This window comes from Zootoca vivipara, chromosome 11 (genome assembly GCF_963506605.1).
Source record: "Zootoca vivipara chromosome 11, rZooViv1.1, whole genome shotgun sequence".
Taxonomy (NCBI): domain Eukaryota; kingdom Metazoa; phylum Chordata; class Lepidosauria; order Squamata; family Lacertidae; genus Zootoca; species Zootoca vivipara.
The window spans coordinates 39,895,941-39,918,158 of record NC_083286.1 but is presented as its reverse complement, the minus strand read 5'-3'; the positions used below and the strand labels follow the sequence as shown (position 1 = coordinate 39,918,158).

The following is a 22,218-nucleotide window of genomic DNA, read 5'->3' as shown; positions in this document are numbered from 1 at the left end:
TGAGGTTCTTGTCGATGAAAGCGCGCAGATCCTCCAGTTCCTGGTCTGACATGGCGTACAGCTTGGCTGGGGGTATAGTTGCCCCTGGCACCAGGTTGATCTGGCAGTCAAAAGGCCTGTGCGGGGGTAGGTGGTCGGACTCCGCTTCGCTGAAGACCTCCTGCAGGTCCCAGTACGGCTTGGGTATCGCCTCACCCCCTTTGACGTGCATGGTGGCCACCGTGGCTACTGGAGGCCCCTCCCCTGGTTGGTGCTGCATGCAATGTTCCAGACAAAAGTCCGACCCAAACGTGATGCATCTCTGGTGCCAACTGATGGAGGGGTCGTGGCGCGCCAGCCAGCTCATGCCCAAGACGATGGGGGGGTCTGAGATGGTGGTGACGTTGAATGCCAGTGTCTCTGAGTGCCTTCCCACCGTCATTCTCATGGGGGGGGGTTGATGAGTGATGGCCCCTCCCAGCAGCTCTCTGCCGTCAATGGTTGCCACGTGCAGAGGAAAATCCAGCTGCAGAAGCTGGATCTGGTGCTCTTCTGCAAAGTTTCTCGAGAAGAAGTTGGCTGAGGCACCACTGTCAATTAGGGCGAGGACCGTCAGGGGATAGCCATTTGGGAGCGTGAGCGTCACTTCTAGAACCACTCCTGCTCTGGGAGGGGTGGGCTGGCTCTGCTCCTCTCTGTGCGGGTGGGTGGGCTGGGGCTGTTGTCTGCTGACTGTGCCTGGCTGCTGCCCCTTGTCTCCTGCAGCCAGGCTTTCCCGTTTCCCTGCTGTGGTACTGCGTCAGTGGGGGAGGGCACAACCGTTCCCGCCTTTCCTTGCCACTCCCTGCGATGTGGGCAGTCTCTGACGAGATGCTGGGGGGAGTTGCAGAGAAAGCAATTCCCACCCCTTCCCTCCTTGCGTCTTGGCGCCGCTGGGGTTTGAAAAGCCCCCGCGCGCGCGCTATCAATCTGCATGGGTTCCTGGTCCTGGCTGGCCCCAGGCGTGGCTTGAAAGGGTTGTTGGGGGAGTGGCTTCTCCTGCGACCGTGGGAACCAAGCCCGCTTTGCGCGCGTTGCTTGCTTGTCGCTCCACCGGGATTCCTGTCTCACCCCCACCGCCAGAGCCGCTTTGCTCAGCTGATCCATATTACTGGGCTTTGGACCTCTCGAGAGATCCTTTGGACCTCAGTTGCTGAGATCCTTCGACAGGCCGTTTTTGGTGCTCCCAAATGCCCCTGAAGTTCAGTCAGCCTTTATGAGGTATTGAGCTTTTAGCGTGGCAGGTCCTCTCTCCTGTGGAGCTTTTCACGGACAGTGAAAGAACAGTGGGAGGCATCCTCATTTTCCGTCACACGTATTTCAAAGATGGCACTGTTCAGCTGGAATTCCAAACTGCCTTTGGAATTGACATTTTTTAATAATAAAAAATCAACTAGTTTTTGTTGACATGTGTGTTGTTGGTGCTTTTGATAGCTGGATTCCCTGAACTGGGACCCAGCTAGATCCCATGACCTGGAGCAGGATGTGAGGACCCACGGAGTCAGCCCAGCCCAGCCCAGCCCACATCTTTCCTCATGTTCTCTCACAGTCTGTTTATGCAGCACATATTTCTGATACCTGGGCGCCATAACTCAGAGGTGCCATAACTCTGAAGTCTACACATCACATATGCAGCTGATCACAGCCTGCTGAGTGCCGAGTCTGCATAAACACATTCCCAGTCACAAGCACAAGATGTTCCCACTGCTACGACTACAAGGCCAGTTATGCCTGGACTGGCCTGAATTCGAGTAAGGATCAGGAAGTAATTATTCTGTAGCCAAGTAGAGGACTTAGGCATGCTTTGTCCATGCACATTCCTAGCCAATAGTAATAGTAGTAGTAAAGGTAAAGGGACCCCTGACCATTAGGTCCAGTTGTGACCGACTCTGGGGTTGAGGCACTCATCTTGCATTATTGGCCAAGGGAGCCGGCGTACAGCTTCCAGGTCATGTGGCCAGCATGACCAAGCCGCTTCTGGCGAACCAGAGCAGCACACAGAAATGCCGTTTACCTTCCCTTACCTTACCAGTGGAAGTGATGATATTCCAGCTGAACTATTTAAAATTTTAAAAGATGATGCTGTTAAGGTGCTACACCCAATATGCCAGCAAGTTTGGAAAACTCAGCAATGGCCAGAGGATTGGAGAAGATCAGTCTACATCCCAATTCCAAAGAAGGGCAGTGCCAAAGAATGCTCCAACTACCGCACAATTGCGCTCATTTCACACGCTAGCAAGGTTATGCTTAAAATTCTACAAGGCAGGCTTAAGCAGTATGTGGACCGAGAACTCCCAGAAGTGCAAGCTGGATTTCGAAAGGGCAGAGGAACCAGAGACCAAATAGCAAACATGCGCTGGATTATGGAGAAAGCTAGAGAGTTCCAGAAAAACGTCTACTTCTGCTTCATTGACTATGCAAAAGCCTTTGACTGTGTCGACCACAGCAAACTATGGCAAGTTCTTAAAGAAATGGGAGTGCCTGATCACCTCATCTGTCTCCTGAGAAATCTCTATGTGGGACAAGAAGCTACAGTTAGAACTGGATATGGAACAACTGAGTGGTTCAAAATTGGGAAAGGAGTACGACAAGGTTGTATATTGTCTCCCTGCTTATTTAACTTATATGCAGAATTCATCATGCGAAAGGCTGGACTAGATGAATCCCAAGCCGGAATTAAGATTGCCGGAAGAAATATCAACAACCTCAGATATGCAGATGACACAACCTTGATGGCAGAAAGCGAGGAGGAATTAAAGAACCTTTTAATGAGGGTGAGAGGAGAGCGCAAAATATGGTCTGAAGCTCAACATCAAAAAAACCAAGATCATGGCCACTGGTCCCATCACCTCCTGGCAAATAGAAGGGGAAGAAATGGAGGCAGTGAGAGATTTTACCTTCTTGGGCTCCTTGATCACTGCAGATGGTGACAGCAGTCACGAAATTAAAAGACGCCTGCTTCTTGGGAGAAAAGCAATGACAAACCTAGACAGCATCTTAAAAAGCAGAGACATCACCTTGCCGACAAAGGTCCGTATAGTTAAAGCTATGGTTTTCCCAGTAGTGATGTATGGAAGTGAGAGTTGGACCATAAAGAAGGCTGATCGCCGAAGAATTGATGCTTTTGAATTATGGTGCTGGAGGAGACTCTTGAGAGTCCCATGGACTGCAAGAAGATCAAACCTATCCATTCTGAAGGAAATCAGCCCTGAGTGCTCCCTGGAAGGACAGATCGTGAAGCTGAGGCTCCAATACTTTGGCCACCTCATGAGAAGAGAAGAATCCTTGGAAAAGACCCTGATGTTGGGAAAGATTGAGGGCACTAGGAGAAGGGGACGTCAGAGGACAAGATGGTTGGACAGTGTTCTCGAAGCTACCAACATGAGTTTGACCAAACTGCGGGAGGCAGTGGAAGACAGGAGTGCCTGGTGTGCTATGGTCCATGGGGTCATGAAGAGTCGGACACGACTAAACGACTAAACAACAACAACAACACCTATTTATCTACTTGCACTTTGAAGTGCTTTCAAACTGCTAGGTTGGCAGGAGCTGGGACCGAGCAACGGGAGCTCACCCCATCGCAGGAATTTGAACCGCCGACCTTCTGATCGGCAAGCCCTAGGCTCTGTGGTTTAACCCACAGCGCCACCTGCGACCCTAATAGTAGTAGTAGTAGTAATAATAATAATAATAATTTTTATTATTTATACCCTGCCCATCTGGCTGGGTTTCCCCAGTGACACAAGAAATCACACATTTGTGTGCTTGCTACAATGGTGTAAATGCTTTGTGAGCTCTACGCTCAGTCTTTTTAAGATATTCTGCTGAGACTCACTGCTGCAGCTTTTAATTAACTCTTTTTACCCTTCTACCCGCTGTCTCTTTATTGGCTTGGTAGGGACAGCATTCTGGACTTGGTAACACTTTTACCAATGTTACAATGGCTTTGTGTTGTACACTGCCTTGCTATGTTTCCTATGTAAGCGTGGTTTATACATAGTCAAATAAACAAGTGAATGAATTATTATTATTTTATTAATCGGGCTATGGTTTTTCTGTTTTATTAGCTTTGGGCTTACCCTGAAAAGGGAGACCAGGATATAAGCCATAAATGAAATGAAAACTCTGACTTCTTATTGTGCCTGAGGAGACCAGTTGCCTCAAAAACATGTTCCAGCCAGTCAAGAATGCTTGAAGAGGTCATGGAGCAGAGGCAATGAGGGGCATGACTTAGGGAAGGTGAGATGGGAGCTAGGGAGAGCCCCAAGGGCCAGGCATGGAGGTCTGCAGGGCCGCATTGCCCCTCAGGCCTGAGGTTCCCTACTCCTGTCTTACTCAGTCATTATGGGTGACGAGGCCCTCCTGGTCATGGCGCAAGCTATGGTACCATAGTTAGGAGCCGCTAGAAAGTGGGCCTTTTTTACAGATCCATTTGCCCTCTGAGTTTAGGAGACCACCAATAACGTCCAGGTGTCTTTTAAAAACATACATTTGGGCTCCTAGGCCTTCTCTGGTACTCAGTCTCAACCTATTATAAGAATTATTAATCTTCCCCTAGGTTTTTTAGTTCCATTTTCTTTCTGTGTTTTAATATCTTGATGTGCATTTTAATATTGTTGCATAGTGCATCAAGACTTGCCACAGGAGGCGATACAGACATGTTTTAAATAAACAAATGCTCTATAGTGTTTTCATTTTGCTATTGCAGTTGTTTCTGTACAAGGTTAGCTGCTCTGGGCTCCCTTTGGAGGCTACAAATAAAAGGACAACGGTGAAATGCTCGAAATTGAATTACTGTACTGTTGGTTGTTGTTGTTTTTAAGTAAAGCTTGCTTGTTCACTACTGGATGTGTACATTTCTTGTTCTAGAACTTGCTCCTCATTGTTCTCTGGATTTATTGCTTCCCGAAAACTCATCTGTGCAATTTTAATTTGTATCCTGTTTGTGTTCCAAAGAGAAAATTTATTTATTTATTCAAAGTATAAATTTTCATACCACCCATCAGCTCCAAATTCCACAGTGGTTTATAATACTTAGAACACAACAAAGTAAAAACAGCTCATGCCACAGACAGGGACAACTGCCACTCAAGCATTATGTCTGAATTTGACATGTGCAGCAGGCCCAGGGCTGCAAGTAACCCCATCCCCTGTCACTACCCAAAAACTTTCCTGCCTGCTCAGTCCCCCCAACCTTCCCACGTTGGGCACAGGAGGTCTGAAGGGTGCTTTTACCTACTTTTGCTGGAATATAAGTAGAAGCTTCTGAGCCTGGGTTATCAGGGTCCCCAATGAAACAGCAGCTTCTACAGCCAAGCAAACTACAGCCATAAAACCATTAACTTTAAACAGGAGGACAATAAAGCATTCCCACTGTCCAGGATTTGCCAACCAGGTGCCCTCCAGATGTTTTGGACCACACCTGGAGAAGGTTGGAGAAGACTTTGGCAGCTCATTCTGTGACTCAACAGTTCTCTCAACCTGACTAATCGACAACCTCAGGGAAACCCCAAGGCCTGGTTAAAGAGACACATCTTTACAAGTTGAAAAACTGGGGGGGGGGGGGTGGAATAGTCAAAGAGTGACTGGCCTCCAGAGGGAAGGAGTTCTTACCTAGCACATTGACGAAGAGATCAAAAAACTGGAAAGTGAGAAGAGGCTCCTTCATGTGGCCATAGTAATCCGCTATGGTTCTGAAGACATCTCTTTCAAACCCTGAGTATGTCGGTTGTTTCAGATCCGGACACCTGGGCCCTATTGTGATGTGGGCAAAGGAGAGAGAAGAAATGAATGCCTTGTGCTGGCTGACAGAAATTATCAGCAGTTACATTTCTACTCAGTATTGGTGTGTCCACGAGAGCAAAGAGGAAATGGAGAAATTATTTGACAGGAGGGGGGGGGGAAATGTGTGGGATTCATCAGATCAGAGTAGGCTAGAATTCTGCCTCCTCATATAACCCCATAAACACATTAAACTTGTATACAGAACAAGCCCTGCCCCAGTGAATTCTCCACAACAAATTGGGTTGGCAGAGATGCTGCTTTCTCAGTATTACTTTACCCTCTAGGATGGCATATACTCTGGCATAGTGGGCGGGTGGCGGATTTGGCCCAGGGGCTTCTAGTGGCTCACATCCAATGAAAGCATTGTACATTGTACAATCACACCAAAGTTACTGCCCATATCAGTCAATTCTGGGTGATGGTTGATCATGGGATACAACATTAGCAGGCCAATGCCCTGCATGAGGATTTAAGATGAAGACTACCACACAAGATACCCATAACTGATGAGTAGCCAATGTTTCCAAATAAGCAGCCAATCATACCAGAGCCGTACGTGTGAAGAAGAAGAAGAGGAAGGGTTAAGGCTATAAAGCTGCTCATCTGGGGCTTAGTCAATGCTGAACCTATTGTGCTTCCTGTGACTCCATGCAATACAGTTTTTTTGTTGGCTTGAACGTCTTGATCCACTGGGCAGTTCCTAGGGCTCCCCAGTACAGTAATACAAAATTTGAAGGCAAGCAGCAACGGTAGTAGGAATGGGATACTCTACTAAGAACTAAGTTCCACCCACGTGAGCTTGGACTTCTGTCCTTACTGAGCAAACAGGGAAGGAACAGCACTGTGCAGAGTGTGATGATGAATGAAGCCTCATTGATCAAGCAAGTTGGAGTTAACTCTCTAGTAGCAAAAACAGGATCTGAACAGGAGCGTCAGGCCAAATGAGCACAGCAACTCTTCTGCAGCAGGTCTTGCCCACATGAAGCAGTTGCCGAGAATGAAGGTTTCTGCCTTCCCACAGTTGCCTTAGCCACCTCCTCCCCTGGGGCCTTCCCAAGCAATCTGAGACTACGCCGGTGCACCTGTCTCTGCTCCTCCCCCTTCATACTTCTTCTGGTCCTGGGAGCTTGTCACAGTAGGAGGGGGAGACACCAGTGATCCTTCACCAACCTGACTCATCTCTGCCTCTTGGCCTCCCTCCTCTGCGCTTCAGATTCCGCCTCTGATTCTTGACTTCTCTCTGCTACAGACTTTCCCTGCTCACTAAGCCCTGTTGCCCCTTCAGCTTCCAACACATCCTCTTCCAAGTCTTCTCCTTCTTCTCCCTCTGACCACTCATCGGTGTCCTACTACATTCTTCCCTTGGTGGTTCCCCAGCTGGTTCCTCCCACTATTCCTCTGCGTCCAACTAGCCCGTGACAAACAGACAGCCTCACACTGCAGAGCATAATGATGAAGGAAGCCTTATTTGCCCTTGTCAAAGTGGTTTTCTTAAAACAGAAAAGGGGGAGGAGTTTCCCTATTCACACTGAAATCAATACTTACAACTTGCCAGACACTTCATTGCCGACAGCACCCAGTGAGGCAGCTCCTCTGCAGTGAATAGAGATGAGAATTTTCAAAAATCATTAACTATATCAACACTGACTTTTACGAAGCAGAGGAATGGATTTACAAGCTACAGGAAATCCTCGTCCAGGAGCTATTACATCAACAGCCATAGAGTCATCCCAATCAACTCCTGGGTGGTAGCCTGGCAGAAGGCTTTCTCGGTGGCAACCCAAGTTGTGGAACTTCCTCCCAACAGGGGTGCGCCTGGCATCTTTGTTATACATCAGGCATCCCCAAACTTCGGCCCTCCAGATGTTTTGGACTACAATTCCCATCTTCCCCGACCACTGGTCCTGTTAGCTAGGGATCATGGGAGTTGTAAGCGAAAACATCTGGAGGGCCAAAGTTTGGGGATGCCTGTTACACATCTTTCAACAAAGCCTGCAGACTCTTCTCTTTACCCTGACTTTTGAAAACTGGGGTGCATATTTTCAGGACTCAACTTGTTTATGTGATTGCAAGTTGTTTTAATTGGTTTTCAACACTGTGCTTTAATCGATGTAACCCGCCCTGGGAACTTCGGGGAAAGGGCAGGTAAATACCGTGTTTCTCACAAAATAAGAGACCATCTTATATTTATTTTTTCCTCCAAAAAACACACCACGGCTTATTTTCAGTGGATGTCTTATTTTTTTTGTTAAGCTTTTTTATTTTTTATTAAGCTTTCAGAGAGTTTTGCTGGGTCGGGGCTTGGCGTGGCGCGTGCTGCTGCCCTTGCCGGGTCCCGCTCAGTTGGGGCGCGGCGCAGCGCGCGCCATGCCGAGCCCCGACTGAGCGGGACCCAGCAAGGGCAGCAGCACGCACCACGCCAAGCCCCGACTGGGTCGGGACTCAGCGCGCTGCTGTCTTTGCCGGGTCCTGCTGGGTCGGGACTCAGCGCGGCGCGTGCTGCTGTCTTTGCCGGGTCCCGCTCAATCGGGACTCGGCGAGGCGTGCACTGCAGAAGCGCCATGCAGATCTGCTCCCACCACTAACAATACCCCAGTACGTCTTAGACCCATTGAACCCAAGTTAGTCATGTCCATTAACTTCAATTGGCCTATTCTGAGAAGGACTGCCATTGGATAAAAGCCCAACATCTTTGCAGAACAAGTGCTATTATTTGAACAGGTTAGTCGCTTGTTGCACAATAAAGGTTTCCAATCGACCTCCAATTTTTACGAGCATAAGGACCTGTGTGTCAATAACAATAAAATTTAAAAGTAAATACTAATACATTATAATAAAAACATTATTCAGCTACAGAATGTTCCTCCCCCCCCCCCGCTGAATTACCATATTATCAAGCACAAATCCTAGAAAAGCTGTAACAAACTAAACAAATTACTCTACTTACTTGATTTATCTTCTAGGATGACAACCCCCTGCTTGTTGACATTATACACATTCTGAATTATATGCTTTGGATTCACAAGTTTAATGTCCAGCATGTCATTCAGAGAATCCAAGCCTAAAGTCTTTTGCAAGCTGCAATAAGAGGGAGGAGGGTGGGGAAACAAATGGGTTTATCAGACTAGCAGCACAATTAGTTGTAGAAGCACCACACATCACAATGAAGTACTTTTACTGGAATACAAAAAGTTCAGACAGATGGAGTATGTTTAATAGGCATCACAAGCAGCCTTGAAGCTTGCAATACCAATAGAAAAAGCAACATTCTGGTTTAAAACTAATGCTTTACAGACACAGCGCCCATATTTTTCAGATACTTGCGACTGTAATGCTGAGGTTGCATGTAATAATGGAAAACCCGTTCTTACCCATCAAAGTGCATTTTATAAATGCCAACCTCCCCCGCCCCCCGGTTGGGAAAAACCAGTGAGAGTGTCCGCACGCTAGTTTGCCCCACCTGCTCTAGAGAACAAAACAACCCCAAAATACCTAAAGGCATTACGCACCGCATTCCACCAATATTCTATAATATACAGTGGTACCTCTAGTTACGAACCTAATTCGTAAGTTCTTAACTAGAGGCATGCTTTCTCTAATGGGGCCTCTTGCTGCTGCTGCGCCACTGGAACACTATTTCCGTTCTCATCCTGGGGCAAAGTTCCCAACTCGAGTTGATTCTTCCAGGTTAGTGGAGTTTGTAACCTGAAACGTTTGCAACTCGAGGTACCACTGTAAAACTGAAAGGAACAGGGCCGGATTTAGGTTGATGAGGCCCTAAGCTACTGAAGGTAATGGGGCCCTTTATATGTCCAGCTGTCTTTTGGTCAACAACAAATTGTTGAGTGTTTCTTGTGTTGAATATATGCTATATGGTAATTTATGGACCTGATAGGTATCTAAAGCCATTTTATTTGTTTTTTTATCTTATATTTTGGAAATGTGCATCCAGTTTTTTTTCCCTTTAGATTTATTGGGGGGGCCCAAGAGAGTGGGGCCCTAAGCTATAGCTTGTTTAGCTTATACGTAAATCTGGCACTGGAAAGGAATGGTAGCGATTCTATTTGTTACACTTCTTTCCATACAAAATAGACAAAACCAGCCATGTCTAAACAGTGGGGGGGGGGCAGGGGCCCTGTGGGTGGATTGAAAGCAGTGGGTGTTGGTTACACGCATCACATAACAGCCTGCAGGATCAGGCCAATGCCCCATCTAGGCCAGCATCCTGTTCTCACAGTGGCCAACTAGATGCCTGCGGGAAACCTGCAAGCAGGATTCAAGCAGAAGAGCTCTCTCCCTTCCTGCCAACTGTGGAGGCAAAACACAGCCATCACGGAGAAGCCTTTAAAAGCCTTCTCCTCCATGAATTTATCCAATCCTCTTTGAAAGCCATATAGGTTGGCAGGCATCAGTTCTTCCTATGAGACTGAGTTCCACAGTTGAACTATATGCTGTGCAAAGAATTATTCTCACAGGGTTTTGTTGTTGTTGTTGTTTTTTAAAAAGGCTGGGCATTGCAGTTCAGGGGCTGGAGTCCACAAGCAAGCTGAGAAAAGGCAAAAGAATTTCAGTTTTTGGATTACTGAATTGCTGACTTTGTATTTTCTTAGTGGCAAGTTGGATTATGTATGTATGTTGTAACGGATTAGCCCCAGGATGGAAGATTTATTACACCCTGGATTGGAAAGAGTTAATCCACCTCCAGCTTAACTGACAGCACATCTTTAGGAGGCGGGACGGTGCCCGGTTTAAAAAGGAGGGAATAACCATTTTGGCAGTTGGAAGAGTGGGAGGTTGGTGACGAAGAGGGAAGAAGAAGGGTGTGGGGCCAGGATAGTGGTGGTTTAGGTTAGGCTTAGGATAACTTGAAGTTGAAGTCTGACAGAGTTAATGTATAACTGTAACTAAGCTTGTAAACTTATGCATCGTTAAGAAAAGAAAAACCTATGTTCTCAAGAAAATAAAATTCATCTTCTTTTTGTGCCAAGTATCGTCTTGGTTATTCCAGCAGCGTATTAAAACTCACAGAGGTGGAGACTCAGAAAAGGGCAAAATTTACCTAAGGAAAAGGGGATAGTTTGTGTCAGAGTCCCACAGGAAGGGCAGTATGGTGACAAGTTTGCCAGGGTGGTATGGCAGACTGATACAGTGGGGATCTGAGTTGAGGGAGTCCCTGTTCTGTAGGCAAGAGGTTTTTCATTCAAATAGCCCTGAGTGTTTGTGAGATCAGGCCATGAAAGCTGGAATTAGACTCTCTTTACTGAGAAGCCCAGAATTGAGGGGTTTATTTTAAGGCGTAAGGAATTGAGTGGGGATTGCTTTACCCCTGTATCCTTTCGTCTCATAATTTATTGGCAACGTCAGCAGGGGGTTTGTCGCATATGTATGTATGTATGTATGCAAAGCACAGCCTGTTGCTTTCTGCTACTTACTCTCAGCTTAGGTTGAAAGAGAAAGGTTCATGCAGTCGACTTACTGCGATAGAGTCATGGACCTCCATATATCTTCCAGATTTGGCTCTGCTAATTGTCGGCGATGTACGAGTCTGCACGTTGGTACTTCTCCAATTGCAATACTGTGACGTTTGAACCACATTTCAGAATTCTACAAGAGATGAGAAAGCTAACAAGTTTTAGTATTGTATATAACAATTCTTTCCCTTAATAAGGACCCTAATCCTACACCGATCCAGAGCCATTAGTTGCAAATAATTGCCAATTCTTCAGTACATTTCTAAGCAACAGTGCAGAGAAGATAATGTGTCCTACGTGCTAGTGCAGAATTCAGCGGCCAGGTTGCTCACCGGAGCAAGACAGTTTGAGCATATTACACCGATCCTGGTCTGATTGCACTGGCTACCAACTGGTTTCCAGGCCCAATTCAAAGGTTATAGGTTTTGACCTATAAAGCCTTAAACGGCTCAGGATTGCAATACCTCAAGGACCACCTCTTTCCATATGAACCTACCCGGACCCTGAGATCATCTTCTGAGGTCCTCCTTCGTGTGCCTCCTCCTCGAGAGGTCCGGAGGGTGGCAACACAAGAACGGGCCTTCTCTGCAGTCTGTAGAATGCTCTCCCCAGGGAAGTTCGTCTGGTGCCTTCATTATACACCTTTAGGTGCCAGGCAAAAACATTCCTTTTTAACCACGCCTTTGGTTGATCTGATTGACATCCTATGCCCTTATAAAATGCAGCTCTCTTTTGGGGGGGGTGTTATTGGGTTGCTGTTTTTATTTTGATTATACAGGTGAAACTCGGAAAATTTGAATATCGTCGAAAAGTGCATTTATTCCAGTAATGCAGCTTATTATTTTTAATCTTTCTTTTAATTTTTACAAATGCTTTCTTTTGCAAATTCCACAGTAATAAAACAAATAGTTACAATAATTATGAATTAATAGTTACAATAATTATGAATTTGAATTATGGTGCTGGAGGAGACTCTTGAGAGTCCCATGGACTGCAAGAAGATCAAACCTATCCATTCTTAAGGAAATCAGCCCTGAGCACTCCCTGGAAGGACAGATTGTGAAGCTGAGGCTCCAATACTTTGGCCACCTCATGAGAAGAGAAGAATCCTTGGAAAAGACCCTGATGTTGGGAAAGATTGAGGGCACTAGGAGAAGGGGACGACAGAGGATGAGATGGTTGGACAGTGTTCTCGAAGCGACCAACATGAGTTTGACCAAACTGCGGGAGGCAGTGCAAGACAGGAGTGCCTGGCGTGCTATGGTCCATGGGGTCACGAAGAGTCTGACACAACTAAACGACTAAACAACAACAACAAAGTTACAATAATACAAAAATAAACATCGCTATTTCATTTTATTAATTATGTGCCATTTATAATTGACCCACCTAACGACAAATAATTACATTTATAACAAATAAAGGCTTGAGATATCTTGCTTTGCATGTCATGCATCTATCTCATATATTGGTTTCACCTTTTAAATTATTGACTAATCAACTATTGACTAATCATAGTCCTTAGCAATTATGTTCTCTTCCCTGAGGGAGGGAGGGAAAGTTGGCGATGGCAATACCAAAGCCACAGCCCAGGATTCTCTGGTCCACACCCAGGTGGAGGTCAGCTCCAAAAGGTGTCAGGGACTGGACTGGCTGTAGCAACACTTCTCCACAGAGCCTGATTGGCTCCACTGTTGCTCGCCACTTGGGAGGAACCAAAGCATGCCTTTCACAGATATGTCAGTGAACAGGAGCTTGTAGTTAGCATCTTCCGCATCAAAATGATATTCGTATAGATGAAAAGCTTACCAACATGAGGGGCTTCCCTGGGATCTGTTCTTGGAAAGTATCTCTTTCAAAATCATTCCAGTTTGGGAATTTGACAACTTCCCTTCGGTACGGGGATCGTTTGGGATATGGTTTCAATGGTGAGAAAGGAGGAAATCTAAAATGAAAAACAAAACATTAAAGCCACAACTGAGTTCAGCTTGTGAACATTGAGAGAGGAGGAGGAGGAGGAGGAGGAGGAGGAGGAGGAGGAGGAGGAGTTTGGATTTGATATCCTGTTTTATCACTACCCAAAGGAGTCTCAAAGCGGCTAACATTCTCCTTTCCCTTCCTCCCCCACAACAAACACTCTGAGAGACTTCAGAGAAGTGTGACTAGCCCACGGTCACCCAGCAGCTGCATGTGGAGGAGCGGAGACGGGAAGCTGGTTCACCAGATTACGAGTCTACCACTCTTAACCGCTACACCACACTGGCAGAGGACTCAAATCTTCTTGGTGCAAGTGAATTGTTTGAGGCACATGTGAAATGTTTACGCACTGGCCTTCTTGACCTAGAAGCTGATTCTGGGATGAATCCAATGAAGTCACCAATGTGCAAAAGGAAAGAGTAGAACTCTTTCATATCATGCACTGACTTCGTTGATGGAAACAGCAGAATAATATTCTATTGCTCCATCAACATGGACCCTTTCCAGAGCTGGGCTGGTTAATGAAAAAGTAATGTGCCCCATCTGCACTATAGATTTAAAGCAGTATCATACCACTTTAAACAGTCCTGGTTTCCCCCAAATAATCCTGGGAACTGTAGTTTGCTAAGCATACTGAGAGCTCTTAGGAGACCCCTGTTCCCCTCACAGAGCTACAGTTCCCATAATTTACTGGGCAGAGGGTTGATTGTTAAACCACTCTGGGAACTGTAGCTCTGTAAACGGAATAAGCGCCTCGCAACAATTATCAGCACTCTTAACAAACCACAGTTTGCAGGATTCTTTGGGGAAAGGCATGACTGTTTAAAATGGTATGATACTGCTTTAAATCTATAGTGTAGATGGAGCCAAGGGGAAATGCCCACATGAGGAAAGGGGACGGCTGAAAAGCCAGGAGCTAGTACAGGCACCCCCAAACTTCACCCCTCCAGATGTTTTGGACTACAATTCCCATCATCCCTGACCATTGGTCATGTTAGCTAGGGATCATGGGAGTTGTAGGCCAAAACATCTGGAGGGCCGCAGTTTGGGGAGGCCTGAGCTAGTATGTTCTGTTGGGCAAAATACGCACCAACCGAGTGGCAACAGCGGCAGGGTCGACGAAATAACAAAGTCGTCTTCAGTATCTTTGCTTGCTTTTATTTACAATTATATACAACACACTCCTCTACTCCATTCCTCTCATTTCACAATACATCACCACCACACCCATGAACCATTTGGGTAGATTAAATACAGAATTCAAAATAGTCAATTACCCAATCACATTACAGTAAGCAAACTACCTTCAATTATTCAAATTAGCAAAAGCTCACAGGTGTGTTAATAATCAGATCAAGGTTACAAACACATATCTCTGTGTAGCACCATTGACCACATCAGTCTTAAAGGAAAAACCTAACAAGTTCTTCTAGGGAGCAGCCTCTCAGGGAACAGTTTCTCTCATTAAGTTGCTTTTATAATTATACAGCAGCTCAAAACTAGTACAGCTCATCAGCTGGAGTGTTATTCTTTCACCCTAAATCAAATCAAACCACAGACCCAGTTGATAACTTTTGCTCTCTTTTCTCTGTCTGTGAAAAAAAGAAAAGGCAACTGACCCAAGCCATTATTCTGAAAATAACAAAGCTTAGATTAAGGCTTTAGGCACCATCGATTGCTATGTAAATAAGCTTCCCCTATGCTATTTAATTCATTTATGAATCACTCGCCATAAAACATCCCAAAGCAATTAAATAAATAAAGCAATAAAATAAAGACAGTAACAGTTAAAGCAACTAAACTTCCACCTGCAATAACTAGGTGCAGGGGAGAGAGGGTGTGTGTGCAATTGTCCACCAGATGGTGCTCCAAATATATCCATTGTCCTGAAAGTTAAGAAGAACAACATACTTTGGTAGGTAAGATATATAACGTGTTTATCCAAAAATAAGCCATACCCCGAAAATAAGCCATACCCAGAAAATAAGCCATAGTGATAGGCAGTTTAACCTTGTAGGTTAAACTGTACCATACTTAATTTAAAAAAAAAAGACATCCCCTGAAAATAAGCCACTGTGTGTGCTTTTTGAGGGGAAAAATATAAGACAGTGTCTTATTTTTGGAGAAACACGGTACCTCCAAAACCACAGCTTAAGTTTACTGCATTGATCCCTGGCAAGTTAATTCACTCTACAGGGACAGCCATACAAAATTCTTAATTAAAAAAACTGGCAAAATAATACCAATCTGCTGAACAATTAACACCGAGCACTGCTGTAATCTGAAAGTTCCTTTACATTTTTTTAAGAAGGGAAAATAATTGAGAACCATGCTTTGTCACTGCTCTATTCCACTGGTTTTGCCAGTCTGGAATGTGATGCTGAACTGTGATAATGCCTCTTGCTTGAGCCTTGATGGAAGATGGAGAGAGGGATGTGTGTGTTTGTCTGCGCAAAAGCCTCTGGATTTCTGCATGGCTGGAATGTAGCCAACTGTACAAAGGTTTGAGTCACATATTTTGATCCACCCATTGTTACCTTTGCCCTGCCTTATATTATTCTATAAAATATATATTTGTTTCATCTTCTGGTACAGAAGCAGGTAGAACAAATGCCAAGAAGACAAATGGAACAGAAGGAAGGAAGGAAGGAAGGAAGGAAGGAAGGAAGGAAGGAAGGAAGGAAGGAAGGAAGGAAGGAAGGAAGGACAGTCCAAAAGAGAAAAACAATACAGTGGAAACACAATTATTATTATTTATTAAATTCGTATACCGCCCTTCATACTGGTTCACAAAATAAAAAGATAAGATGATTACTCAACATCATGTACATTATGGGAGAAAGCACCACAGGGATACAGTGGTACCTCGGTTTTCAAACGTAATCCGTTCCGGAACTCTGTTGAAGTTCCAAAACAGAAAACTCAATACAGAAGCCTCAAAACCGAAAAGTCAATATGGAAAACTCAATACAGAAGCCGCATTTCATGATCGACTTCGAATGCATGTTCAAAAACCGAAGCATTGACTTCTGGGTTTGGGGCGTTCGAGTTCTGAAATGTTTGTCAATGGTGACGTTTGAACAAGAAAAATACTGCAAAAGATATTTTTGGCACTATGGACAGTCACCATCCCAAACCATGGGTCTCCAAAAGTTGCACCCTGCTCACTTTTAAATCTGGAACTGCCCAACACTGGCATATGGGCCCTGGAAGGCTGGCCACAATGGAATTCAGCCCCATGTTTTCCCATTTTGTTTGAAACAGAATAGTTATAGCCTTACATTTTCATGCTTGATAATACTACTGATAAATACTAACTGGACAAAGAGAGGTTTTGTGTAACTCCTTCCCTAAAAAATAGTTTCTAGCTTTTTAAAACTACTTTGATACACATTCAAGGAACTTGGGGCGGGGAGAACACGTTTAAGATGGGGGAGGAAGCAGATGGCAAAAAAGCAGAAACCGACTTCAACCTAGAGAAATTCAGAAGGGTCAGGGGACCAATCCAGGAAATCAGAAGGGAGTTACTTTGTTCTTCTTTCCTGAAGATCCTGCATAGAGCCTGTGTTGGAAGGAGACCTGGGTGCATTGAATGAAGGTTCCGCTTTACAACACTTCTAACAGTACACAAAAGTTAGGGGGAAGGGTAACTGCTCAGTTGTGCTTTGTATGCAGGAAGTCTCGGGTTCAACCCCTCTCACCTGCACTTAAAAGGTCAGGTGGCAAGAAAGGCCTCACTGCCGGAGACCATGGAGAACTACAGGCAATGCAAAGCTAAATGGGGTAATATGTGTGGCATTTACATAACGCCGTGAGCCTATTTCATCATGCTAATGCTCGTGAACCTATTTCATCATGGCTGCAACACAAACAAGCAGGGATCAGCAGTCACGGAATAAAATCCATTATTTTGCAACCTATTACGACATCATTTGTATAAATAAAAGGACTAGTACACCCAACTAGTACAACAGTATAATTATAAAAGTACATTATGGCACTATCTGAAAAGATTAAAGTTCAGCATTGCAAAAATGCAAATACCCAATTGGTCTTAAAGGTAGACCAGTGAGCAGGGACACTTATTTATTCATTTCAGTACTATAAATTGTTTCATATAAAACACCACAAAGTGGTACACACAGTATTACAATAAAACCAAAGAAAAACGTAAATAAAAGAAGAATCCTGAAATAACATTTTTGGGTATATTCAATGAAGACAACCAATGATTATTATATAAACATTTACTTATTGGTTAATTATTATTGATTACTTATTTTAAATCACATTATTTTAAAGTCCTAATTCAGGGGTAGGCAACCTAAAGCCCGTGGGCCGGATGCGGCCCAATGGCCGCGGACGGTCCAGGAATCAGTGTGTTTTTACATGAGTAGAATGTGTGCTTTTATTTAAAATGCATCTCTGGGTTATTTGTGGGGCATAGGAATTCGTTCATTCCCCCCCCCCCAAAAAAAATAGTTCGGCCCACCACATGGTCTGAGGGACGGTGGACCGGCCCACAGCTGAAAAAGGTTGCCGACCCCTGTCCTAACTTATTGTAACTGGTGGTTCCAGTAACTGTACTCATAATCACTGAATCTCATCCAACGCTAATAGGTCATACCAGTTTAATTAAAGACTCTTGGACAATCCATATTTTCTGTTTATACTGCACATTGCTTCATTTTTATGTAAAAATAACCCTTGGGTAAAGTCAAACATTTGATTAAGGTTTTAAAAGCCTGTGCTACATGACCTGTTACCCATTTCCTTTTTATGAAGGCGTGTTTAATGCCTTAATGTTTGCAGTCTACAAATAGCAATTTTTGAGCTTTCGAATGTTATCTGAAGACCAACCCTGGTTACTGCCTTGAGCTAGCGCAGGTTTAAAAGCATTCCGGGGTAAGAATTCATCATGGGCTGCCACCAAGCATATATGCAGCCAGAAGCTGTACCCAGTATCAGTTCCATGAATCCCAATTCATTCACTGAGTGGGAAGAAAGCATACAGCACAAACTGGAACCTTTTCCACCAGAAAGTACATATATAATAACGATACCTTTCTGCTATACTTCCATTTATCACCTAAAAACTACTTAAGAAATTAAAAGGGGGCTCTCTCTCATTCATACCATTCACACCAGAAGACTGAATTTTACCTCTTTTGAAAATGAACTTCTCTTGCTGCACAGAAGCAACAATACGGTATTCAGTTTTGTATTTAGAAATGGAATGGTAGCAGGGATGTTTTCATATATATTTTTTCAGAAATTATGCATTCTTCATGGATACTTTTTTTTATTGCTGCTTGAAAATATGTGTTTCCAAACTTGAAATATAGGTGTGAACAGTGTGTACCGATTTTTTTAAAAAAGAACAAGACTTTAACTTGATAAAAGTTGCAAGAATCTGCTGCAAAACCATAATAGATTACAAAATCTCCTGCAGTTAAGTCTCTCTCCCTCTTTCATATTTCAACCCATATAACCACAGTATCCAGTTATTTACCTATATAAGTGACCATTGTCCTCAAAATCCTCTTTGCCCCATCTTCCTTTGATATCTTCGATAACATGGTTTCTCAGGAATTTTTTGAGGAGCTGAACAGTTTGGGTGCGGGTCACTTCTGGGCTGAAATTTTGATTGTGCTGCAGCAGTCTATGTAGCCAGTCAACGGCCTCCGAAGCTGTGAAGCAGCGCTCATAGCTTTTGAAGCGACAGCGGTGCTTCCGTAAAGGCATCCCACCTCGGAAGAGCTCAATAGTCTCATTCCACTGAGAAGACAATAAAGTATATCAGTACAAAAAGATTTACCCAAAGCCAAATTAGTGCTTGTTTGCTCAGACATAGGCAATCCTAGGGAAGGTCAAGGAAAGCAGGTAAAGAAAACTTACTTAGAAGTGGAGACCTTCATAAATCAGGAAAAGTATTGCCCTCAGACCTGCAAGTTTTTCTCCACATACCAGAAAAGTAATTTCCTTATACCCCAAAGCTAAGGGTTTTTTTGGGGGGGGTTCTCCTTAAACTACAAGAAATTACCCCCAAAGGTAGTAACTGCCAATTATACCTCAGGGCAAAATACCCTGCAAGCTGACACAAGTGAACCACCTCCAAAGAGATTGTTAATTATCCAGACACTGACAAGACAATGCCTGGAAGAATTGTGTACAGCCATTAACCAAATGAAAAACCTGATAGGATACCTGATGAAGTCTTCAAAGTGGGCGGAATTGAACTTACACAACAACTATACAAGCTCATCAAAAAAATCTGGGAGAGAAGATCCCAGCAGACTTCAAGGATGCCAAAATTATCGTTCTCTTTTAAAAAGGCAATAGAACAGATCGTGGAAACTATTGAGGCATCTTTTTATTAGCTGCAGCTGGCAAAATTCTTGCAAGGATCTTAGCAAACAGTCTTCTAACAATATCCGAGGCTACCCTTCCTGAATCCCAAAATGGTTTTTGACCTTCTAGGGCAGGCATCCCCAAACTTCGGCCCTCCAGATGTTTTGGACTACAATTCCCATCTTCCCCGACCACTGGTCCTGTTAGCTAGGGATCATGGGAGTTGTGGGCCAAAACATCTGGAGGGCCGCAGTTTGGGGATGCCTGTTCTAGGGGGGCAATCAACAAGATTTCACAGCTGCAAGAAAAATGCAGAGAACAACCCCCCCCCCTGTAAATGGTATTTATTGACCTAAGGCCTTTGACACTGTAAAACGTAATGCCCTTCTAAAAATGCCCTTCTAAAAATTGGCTGTCCAGATAAATTTGTGGACATCCTTCAGCTCCTCCAGGATATGACAGCAAGAATCACAGAAGATAACAATGGCTCTCAAAGTGAACCATTAACAGTGGAATCAGGTGTTAAACAGGGTTGTGTTATCACCCCAACTCTATTTATTATTTTCAATGCCAATGCCTTTTTCAAAAGGAAACTCCCCACCAGTGTAAAAATCATACATCAAACAGATGGAAAGCTCTTTAATCTGATTGGCTGAAAGCAAAGACGAAAGGGAGAAATGAGCTTAAGAGGAAGGCACGATTGGTAAAGCCTCACCACGATCAACTCCTGCCTGGAAACCTATGTCCCCACTGTGGAAGGACGTATGGATCCAGAATTGGCCTCCACCGTCACTTACGGACTTAAGATCATGTTCATGGAAGACAATCTTACTCAGCTACAAGTGATTGCCAAAGAACAGAAGATAAGAGGGTGGGGGGATGGAAGGGAAACAAAATGAAATACACTGGTGTGTGTGTGTCTTGTGTAGTGGACAGCAATGTTAGAAGCTCGTATATGTAATCTAGGTGGCAAATAGCTCCTTAAACCAGTGTTAGTCACCCAAACTGAATGCCTAGTTGCCATTTTGGGGCCAGATGGCTCGAAAGTCCTATTTTTCAATACACCTTTTTGATCAAACATTTGGTACCAGCTTGGCTGCAGGAATTGCCAGGAGGAGGTATACAAGGTACCATCCAACCGATTTAGGTACTCCACGCTGAATTTGTGTAGGGTTGGTGGTGGTAAAGGCAGAAGATAAAACTCACCTGTGTAGACCAAGGCCTGGTTTGCACAATGCACCAAGCCGCTAAACACAAGCTGTAGCCAAGAGAAGACTTAGATCAGCACAGCACCAAAATGTACCAAGGAGGGGGAAAGTGGCTATGTGCTTCTTTCCAGAAGTCTGCAAAACTGTGTCACCTCTTTAGTGTGTTGTGCCAACCATCTACTGCCTTGTGGAAGGCATGGTTAGCAGAGAATGTAGCTCCATTGTGGTGGAGGCATAATAAAGCAGAGAACTTTTGCCCACAGACCAGCTTTTGATTTCAAAATCCTGGCATGCAAAGAAGAGGGTATTTTCTACAGAGGCTTCACTGGTCTGGCCCTGTGGAACAGCATATAAACTGGAGAATTTTGGCACTTCCGTATGACCTGTTTATTGAGCATGCATCTTTATTTGTTTGCAGGGAGATTAAATGGTTGCATCAAAGCAAGTTTTATCCCACAGTTTCCATGACATTTTCCCATCACTTGCTTTATCACGAAAATTGTGCAACCTGAATTTATCAGTATGTGAAGACACACCCACTCGAAAATAGTGGCATCCTGGAACCAATCTCTGAATCAGGCAAGTAGGTTGGCTAAAAAAGCTGCTTCTGCAAGTTTCTGGAATGCTCTCCGCAGGGAGGTTCACATGGCACTTTCATTATAAACAGGCCTTTGGTTCTTCTAGAGGGGCACATTGTGGGGTTACGGTCGCCGAAGAACGGGATGGCTGGAGTTCTAGCTACCTGGCAACCCCATTACTCTTGTCCCCAAACTTCCAGTGATGCATTCGGGCGAGGCTTCGTCTGAGGTAGGCTCAGCCCTGGAGGAGCGGCAATATTAAGATGAATGCGCCCCTGAGCATGTGCAAAGTGCGTTTCTCGCTCGCGGGAAGACTGAGCCCCGGGCAAGAAGCGCGGCCTCTGCTGAGCCGCCGTTCACTTACCAGCCGGGTGGCGCGGTAGGGCCCAGGCCCCACCAGTCGAGGCTCCATCGGCCGCCACGACAGAAGAGTACTCATCAGCCCGTTTCCACGGCGACCGGCCGACACACGACGCAACCCCCGCGAGGGGAAAAGTTTGAATCAAAGACGCGCGAATCCCGATTGGGCCGTGTTGAGGTCACGTGGCTAACTCCGGACGCACCCGATTGGAGTGCGGCACTTTAAGGGGCGCGTCTTAACCCTTTCAGTCTCATTCTCTTTTCTACACGCACACGCATATATTTAAATAACCTCTACTACCCCCCCAAACGCAAAGAGCTGATTGGTTGCCTCATAAACGTCAGGGGCTCGTTTTGCGTAGCAGCGGGTGATGGCCAATGGGCTTTCTCTCTCTTACTACCAGTTGGCAACAGCGGGGGCGGGCTGAGAGGAGGAGGAGAACGTGCCTTGATTGAGAACTCTTGGAGACT

At 44.8% G+C, this 22,218-nt stretch overlaps 1 protein-coding gene across 1 annotated transcript in view; it reads right to left on the bottom strand.

Moving 5' to 3' along the window:
• Positions 1–21,906, bottom strand: part of DEPDC1B (DEP domain containing 1B) — a 42,047-nt gene extending 20,141 nt beyond the window's left edge. Inside the window, exons 1-7 of the mRNA XM_035100536.2 lie at positions 21,752–21,906; positions 18,763–19,028; positions 13,083–13,218; positions 11,279–11,406; positions 8,750–8,880; positions 7,348–7,395; positions 5,632–5,772 (exon numbers count right to left, since the gene is read on the bottom strand). Coding sequence (XP_034956427.2) covers positions 5,632–5,772; positions 7,348–7,395; positions 8,750–8,880; positions 11,279–11,406; positions 13,083–13,218; positions 18,763–19,028; positions 21,752–21,826 — 925 coding nt within the window. The 5' untranslated portion in view covers positions 21,827–21,906. The remainder of the gene's footprint in view (positions 1–5,631; positions 5,773–7,347; positions 7,396–8,749; positions 8,881–11,278; positions 11,407–13,082; positions 13,219–18,762; positions 19,029–21,751) is intronic.
• Positions 21,907–22,218: the final 312 nt, after the last annotated feature.